General features: G+C 48.1%; 1 protein-coding gene across 1 annotated transcript; it reads left to right on the plus strand.

Annotated features, from left to right (window-relative positions):
• The first annotated feature begins 727 nt into the window (after positions 1 to 727).
• Positions 728 to 7,322, plus strand: LOC135396838 (zinc finger protein Xfin-like). The gene is made up of 2 exons (XM_064628045.1): positions 728 to 1,035; positions 4,111 to 7,322. Exon 2 carries the CDS (start codon positions 4,142 to 4,144, stop codon positions 7,208 to 7,210), a length of 3,069 nt encoding a protein of 1,022 aa, XP_064484115.1. The 5' UTR covers positions 728 to 1,035; positions 4,111 to 4,141; the 3' UTR covers positions 7,211 to 7,322.
• The last annotated feature ends 1,040 nt before the right edge of the window (positions 7,323 to 8,362 follow it).

The raw sequence follows: 8,362 nt of genomic DNA on the forward strand, positions 1-8,362 counted from the left end.
AGAGTCAGCGTTGCACCTACACAGCGGCGCCTCAGCGTTCGCGGCGGGGCCGAGAGGAGCCTGCTTTCACACGCGTTTTTCTTTATTCTTCTTTTTCCTTTCTTTCTTTCTTTCTTTGTCTTTGTTTTCAACCCGAGTAACCCGCGAGTTGGGTATGACGTAGAGTCACGTGGCCCTAGAGTAGCCACCTTCGACAGGATTTTTCGGGAGGTACTCTGCGCTGCAAGACGGCGGACGTTTAAGTTTCGAGCGCTGCTGGTGCAAAATTGCTACAGGCCATTTGAAAAAGTTCCAGGGAGAACGCGCGCCCTGGTATGGCGTGGCGGGAAATGCCGTGCAAAACGACAACGATTTGCTATCGTCTCCGGTCGTCGTCGTCGTCGTCGTCGTTTTGCACAGCATTTCCCGCGCGCTGCTCATCTGATTCTGTTTTCTCTGAAATTCGGGTTGAAATCGGGATTAGGTGTTATTGTTTCCCCTTCTTTATTTATCTTTTTTTGTTAATACATAACCCATCATTTGACATCAACTTTCAATATCTGTCTTTCAACTTCATCACGTCTGCCCATATCGCTCATCGCCAACTTTCAAAATCTATCATTCAAGCTTCAGCATGACGTCGCATCAGAGCCCATCACCCATCTCCACAATACATGATTGTGAATGATGTCCACATTTGTGAATTTGCTGACTCATAGATGTTGCTGCCGCAACCATGCCTCCTCCAAACTCTAACCGTGGAAACCGAAACTCAACGACAAGTCACGTGATTCCGATTTGGCGTTCTTTGCCCGAACGCTGCTTGAACGCAGGAGACGCGTCCCACTGACAGTCGGCGTTCTTTTTGCTAACTTCGCTGTGGCTGTGGAAGCGTGGAGCTGGTACCTTTCGTAATCGCTAGCCATCGTACCTGCCGCAACAAAACCATCTCCAAGGGATCTCATCGGGATTGCGAGTCCTCGTAAGAGTGGCGTCGAAGAAGTAGTTTCTCTGCCGTTCGATCTCTCTTCTTCCAACACGTGACAAATACTGACGGTGGGTATCCTATAAATCACTCGTCATCAGAGCTACGATAACGGCTTCGTGTTACGATAAGAATGCTGCGTCTCGACCAGTAGCGTAGCCAGAAATATATTTCGTCGGAAGTGGTCCGATGGGAACTTCGAGTGGGGGGGTGGAGGATTTCGCCCTCACCCCCCGCTCCCAAATGCACTACCGAAGGTACGGTTTCGCGAGGGGTGTGAAACCTCCCCTCTCCCCTGGCTGTCGACCACTGGTGTCTACCCCTCATATTAATTTGTGGGAACTCTGAGAAATAGCATGCAAATAAGTTATTTCCTTTTTATTATTTTTTTTTTTTCTGGGGACGGATATTTAGGAAGAAATAACACGTTTAGAAAGCTATAAAAACTGTTTTCACTTTGCATATAACTGTATATTTTTGTATGTACAGGGTACGTCACGTAAGACTGTCCAGAATTTTTATTAAAAAGTTACGGGAGCGGCATAGATGTTTTTTTTTTTTTCTCTCTGTTGAGTTCTATGGGCAGGTGGGCATCATCTGGAAGAGAGTATAACTACCATACGACTAATTACCTGAAATTCATTAATTAAATCTTTAATTAAGGAATTTCGGGTAAAAGCGAGATAGCATATTGAGGAAACTATCCTCGTTTAAAAAAATCCTGAGACACACACGTGCTCTAAAATATCCATCCCCCGAGTTCTTGCATGCAAATGATCCGAAACGGAAAAAGCTAGCCGGAGAAGTGCATCACTGACGGAGGTTTATCTGGACCGGAAAACGGTTTGTCTGGCCAGTTGAGCGGAAGCCATTCCAATTATCTTCACCGCTCCAAATCACGTGGCCCTCTGACGTGACATGAGTGCCGTACTCTCCGCGTTCTCGGTCGCCTGTTTGGGTTTCAGCTCGTTTGCACATCAAAATTCAGGGATCGATATTTTAACGCACGTGCGAGTTTCAGGATTTGTTAAACGTGGAATGGCTTGCAACCAAGATAGTCCCTCTGTCTGCCATCTCACTTTTGCCCTAAATCCCTTAATTAAAAAGTTAATTATTTAATTTTAGTTAATTAGTCCTCTCGTAGTTGCACGCTTTCTTCGAGAGGATGTCCGCCCGGTCGTAGAGCTGAACTGCAAAAACAGCGTCTATTCTGCTGTCATGGGGTATTTATAAAAATTCTCGTGAGTCTTCCGTGACACACTCTGCATAGGTAGGGAGTTACTTTTTCGGGTTAAACCCAATTCCACCCGGTTATTCCTCCCCCGTCCCTCTCTCCGGAACTGACCTCCGACCAATTCGGGTTAAACCCGATTTCTCCCCGAATTCCAGTCACTACGAAATCCTCGAGTGGCGTTTCCACTGAAGACGAACAAAGGTCGCCACGTGTAACACCTTTAAGAACGGGTCACTTACGTTCCCAGCAATACACCCACGTGTGTCAACACTGCGTCTATGCCTTCGCGGATTACCCCGCTGGAAGGTCGCGATCCCGCAAAAAACAAAAAAAGAGAGATTAGGAAAGGACTTAATAGACAGGAGGAGAAACAAAAACACCCGAAGGCACAATTATCGCCCGATTTCTCCCAGAGTTACAGATTTAAAAATAGCGCCCGATTTTTTTACCCCCGAATGTGAGAAAGGCGTTTCGCCCGAAAAAGTCGCGCCCTACGTATGGGAGCGTACCTCGCCAATTTTTAGCGCAAAATTTTGAAGTAAGACTTTTTATTCTTATTTGTGCGCGCAAATGAAAAAAAAAAAAAAAAAAGGCGAGTGCATGCCAGCGGCAGGACTCAAACCCATGGTAACGAGCCTTTCCAACCCGCGGTGTCCTGGTGTAGACACGGATACGGCAAATACCCGATTTGTGCATTGCCCGAGGAGGACATACAACTGAAATGTGCACGTCTTCTGGCACTTCTCAAATGGCAGCAGGGTAATGTGTACTACGGGGCGAATTTAGCAAAGGTTACACATTTTGATCGCGTCATAAAAATAGAAGATGATGGTTCTGCGGCTTCAAACTGGAGTTTGATCCATATTTTTTTTTTTTTATGCTATCACTTTGTAGAAAAAAAGTTAGAAGCAAAGCAAATTCTCGCCCCATGCATTTCCTATGGCCTATTCGCCTCTCCAACCACCCATAGAGGCGCTCGGGTCGTCCTCAAGATGGCGGAGAAAAGAATGATTGCCGACAAATAAATCAACCTGCTTCATACCTTCTTCCACGAGACACGCTTCAAAAATTGTACGAAAAACATAAATCGTGCATGGTGGTCTTCGTTGTTTTCGTTCACGCCACTCCTGTGATGGTATCTTTTTTCCTCTTCCCCTTCTCGACATTGAATATTCTTCCCCGCAGTAGTTTTGCACTGCGGAATTGAGCAGTGCTGTTGCTGTCTCAGGTCTGTAGACCCGGAAACTCCGTCGCACACGAAGGGAACTAGCGGCAGTTTCGGATCAGCGCGAAATATACCTGTCGTCTGCTGTTACTGTCATTCATTGAGTGCTTCTGCGGGGGTTCACTAGGGGGCGAGCAGCCAGCTGGAGAGGCAAATACCGCCCGCAAACCGCCATTTTCCCCCTCTGTCTGCTTCATGTTCACATCACCACGCATAGGTGGCGCCGTCTCGAAACCCCGCGTCTGATTCATCTGGTTGTCGGTTGTTCCACAAGTTTTAGTTTTGCTTTGTCTCCAGGCAGCGCCACCTATAGGTGGTGATGTAAACGTGAAGCAAACGGAAGAAAAAAATGGCAATTTGTGGGCGGTATATGGGCCATAGGAAATGCATGGGGTGAGAATTTGCTTCGCTTGTAACCTTTTTTTCTACAAAGTGATAGCATTTGAAAAAAAAAAAAAAATTGATAAAACGTCAGGCGAATGACCACTAGTCTGCAAAGTTCGAAGCATCAGAGCCATTATCTCGTATTTTTACGACTCGATCGAAATGTGTTACCTTCGCTAAATTCACCCTGTACCTATGTGGAGAACGCGAATCTGTACACATTTTATGTGCGCGTACCGGTGACTTGTTCCCGCCTGGAAACAATTTTAATTCGTACTCATACCAGACTTTCTTCCTCCACAGCCCTACAAAGGCAGCCTAGTGACATATCAGGATGAGCTATCTGGCGAATGCATACTCTCTCAAAAGCAGGCTGGTGTTGCTTAAAACGTTGTGTAGTTCAAAGCTGCCGAAAAGCGCGGAAACATTTGCCACGCAGGTGGAACCGAAGAATGCGATGCACTTCTTTAAATGCATGGAATCCGCCTGTGACTTCACTACGAATGACAGCGACCTCTTTCTCGGTCACCTCTCCGGCCACCGTGGAACTTCATTTATGTGCTGTTATTGCAGAAAGGTCGTCCACGAGGATGTTCAGCTCGTTCAGCACATGGTTGCGCACCATAATGACCGGACCTTCCAGTGTGCGCTTTGCTTCTTCCGGTCTCGTACGAAAGCCCACCTAATCGTACACTCTAGGACCGTACACAAGACCGACACCGTTCACGGCTACCTGTGCAAGAGGGTTGCCGAGATACCCGCCAAGGACTGGCCGGCGGACATTGCCAGTAAGAGCTACGTGTGCACCGTCGACGAAAGCTGCAAGCTGTCGTGCCTCAGCACTGACACGTTTTTGAAACACCTCCGCAAGAAGCACCCGAATGCGAGCCGCCTCGTGTGTCACAAGTGCATGTCTCCGGGCAAGCATCCAAAGGGGCTCGTGTCGCATTATCGTCGGGTGCACAACTTCAAGTTCTACCAGTGCGCTTACTGCAGCGTCGGTAGCGATGACGAGTGGGTGCTCATGGCACACGTTTCGCAAGCGCATTCTGACTACCGATTCAAGATTATAATTCGCACAACCGGTCCTCCACCGTGGTTCAAGCAGGTCAGCACCATAATGCGCGAGAGCATGCTGGTTGCTCCACCAGGTAGCGGTGGCACGCAGCAGCCGCATGCCGAGTTGACTGTCAAGGAGGAGCCTCTATGGGACCCACCGGCACACCTTGTCGACCAACCTGGCGACTCGTTCGTAAGCGCGCAGGAAACTTTCTCATACATCCCAGCATGTTACATCTGCTCGGTGGAAGACTGTGCCTATTCTTCTAATAGCGCTGCCACTTTTCTCGGCCACATACACGAAGAGCACAAGTCGGTGGAGGAGTTCTCGTGCCCGTGCTGCTCGTTCCTCCCTCAAGCTTCGTCGAGGGAGCTATTTGTCCATCTGGTCGATAGCCACACGGCACTGCTGCATTGTCCGTACAGGAGCTGCGTCTTTCTCGGAGATTCTAGGAAAACTGTAGATGATCACATAATCTCGGTTCATCAGACGTATGATGATGAACCAGAATACCCGGATGAGTCAACGCCAGATTGTAATAACGTGCCACAAGAAGCGTCGTCGAGCGTGCAGTTCCCTGTTGGAACAGAATACCCCATCGTGAAGCATGAAAAGGTGGAACAGCAGGAAAGGGAAAACGTTGACATAGTGCCTTGGCAGACGACTGCCGGAGATGACGCTGCTCCAGGACCGTGGTTGTCTGAGGCCGAGCTCGGACGAATTGCCGAAGAGATACTGCGTGGGCAAACAGTTGGAGCCGTTGCACTTGCAGAACCAATGCAACAAGACGATAATGTTCCAGAGGCTCCACCGCCTTTGCCTGCCACGATTCATGAAAGGTACGCTTGTAAGGTCTGTCGTCAAAGTGAAACGGAAGCCTTGGAGTACTTTCGCCACATGTCCCTGCACCATGGAGTAAAGTTTTTCTGTGGACATTGCGATGGGTGTTACAAAGTGCGCAGGCATTTACGTGCGCACCACCTCAGGTTTCACCCCAGAGAGGAGGTGTCCTTTAAGACTCTTCAGGGCAACACTTTGATGGACGTGCCACTGAGAATGACATCTGCGCAGCAGCAAGGCGTTGCAAACCGAAAGAAGAAAGGCAGAAATGGAGCTGCCCAAGAGGATAGGGTACCCAAGGACGCTTCAACGGCTGTTGGTACACTGCGCACGACACAAGGCAAGAAAAGACCAAGCACAGAGCTTGGCTCAGAGAGACCGATGAAGAGGAGAGCAGCAAAAACTTTGTTGTCGAATGTAAAGCACGAAACTGCAGAGGAGGGTCCTCTGCCCACCGGAGTTGAAGAGTTGCCGAAGCAAGTCGGGACGGACGGCATAAATGTGGGAGCTGCTACAATGTGTAGCGGGGCTGGAAATAGACCAGGAGGGTCAAAGAGAAGGAAGGGGAAATTAGCCTCGCCACGATGTCTAAATACCGGGAACCAATCTTCAGAGATGCCAAGGTCTCCTCAAGGGCCTGCCTCAAAGACTTTTCATAATGTCTCATGTAGGGAAACCCCCCGGAGTGCAGTGAAAGCAAAATCAAAGAAGAAGCCCTCTACACGTTGCAACGTCGGAAACAAACGTTACGCACCCCCTTGGGGCATAGTCTCTTACGAGTGCATATACTGCGACAAGAGCTACAAGCTGCTCAAGTGGGCGCTGCGGCACCAGAAAGCAGCGCATCCTGGTGATCCTTCGACCGTTAAGGTGTTGGAAGCTTCAACGTTTGGGAACAGCACAGCAGAGACACAGTCGCTGGGACAGCTGCTCACTCAAGATATTGAGTCGTCGGCGCTACCAAGTCTGGCAAGCGAAGACAAGGCGTTGGTACCGTCACTGATTCGCAATGAAGACAAAATTGCTGAATCTGCAGCTGGTGCCGAAGACAAGGTGTTGGTACCATCACTGATTCGCAATGAAGACAAAATTGCTGAATCTGCAGCTGGTGCCAAAGACAAGGTGTTGGTACCATCACTGATTCGCAATGAAGACAAAATTGCTGAATCTGCAGCTGGTGCCGAAGACAAGCTGTTGGTACCATCACTGATTCGCAACAGAGACAAAGTTTCTGAACCTGCAGCTGGCTGTACAGAAACAGATGACAGTGTACTATGGCACAACGAAAATGAAAGTACACCTGGACAAGCGTACGCAATCATCAGTCCGGACCACTCCGATGACGAGGCTCAGCAGAAAGGTTCGTCATCACATGGTGTGAAGGCGAACCCACTTCCTACAGACATCTTTGTCTACATGCACAGGGAAGGGGTTAAGATAGCCTACTCTCAACTTGCTACCGTGATGGACATGCAGCCTGTAGTGTTACTCACCAGGTTTTAGATCTGAAATTCCTCAGATTTCAGAATGGCAGTTTAAGCAGTGTGAACTCCTTGTTATCCGCGTGTTATCGGAGAATATATTTTTGCATGTTCCAAGTAAGGCCAGTAAAGTGAGGCCATTGTTGTAGTACTCAGTGTACTGCTGTTATGTTTATCTGTTGAAGCAAAGTCAGTTTCATCTTGGTATTGTGTGAGCATTTTGTGTGACTTTCAAAAACGCATCTTCGATAGTGTTGTTCATTTTCAAAAGATTGTTCATTGGCCTTGTTCAAAACATATATTCAAGCCATAAGTTCGTGTTTATCACGACAGTGTGTGACCAGTTTTAATGGAGGTTTGAAGTCTTTTTCTGTTTAATAAAGTTGTACTATAAACGCATGTGTTGTAGTGCCATATCTCATAGAGGTGGTGATACTAGAATCACTCTACAGGGCGTCCTGCGAAAACTTGCTGTGCAGTGGACATGTACTTCTTGGGGGAACGATTTTTCTTATCAGGATAGTGTCGTCTGCTTCTCATCCTTCGCTGCATGCGGCGGAGCGAACAAGCAGGGCCGGCGAGGGGGGGGGGGGCGCAGCCGGGTATGGCGCCTCGGGGCCCGGGCATGACCTATCCTCGGGGCCCCTAATTTCTCTCGCCGGCCCTGGTACGAGCAGTGGTTTTGAAATTGAGAGGCAACCCATGTGCAGCGGATACCCATGGAGCTGCTAAAGACAAACACTGAAACGAGTTTATTAACGTAAGCTCGTACCAGAGGTGGGCGTTTTTCCTCACTAGCCTCGCCCTCACCTCAATTTTTTATTGAACAATTTTCCTCACCTCACCTCAATTTTTTCGAAATTTTCCTCGCATCACCTCAATTTTGTAAAGCTATTTGTGTATTCGATGTGAAGATTGCGTATTCGATGCGCGTTGGCTTTTAGTGACTACCAATGTTAATGCATATACCTCAAGCGTGAGTGCATACAGGGTGCGGCAGGAAAATGGTCATTTGACCATTATAAGAAAACGGCTTAACGGAAAAATATGGGGTAAACAACTTTCTTCTGGACATGTAGTTTGTCACCAAATACAAATAGTTTCATCAATTTGCCATTGGAATACATTTTCGAAATTGAACTCATTAAATTGCTTAGTCAGTGTAACGTTCTTT

The sequence above is a fragment of the Ornithodoros turicata genome, chromosome 1 (genome assembly GCF_037126465.1).
Source record: "Ornithodoros turicata isolate Travis chromosome 1, ASM3712646v1, whole genome shotgun sequence".
Lineage (NCBI taxonomy): Eukaryota > Metazoa > Arthropoda > Arachnida > Ixodida > Argasidae > Ornithodoros > Ornithodoros turicata.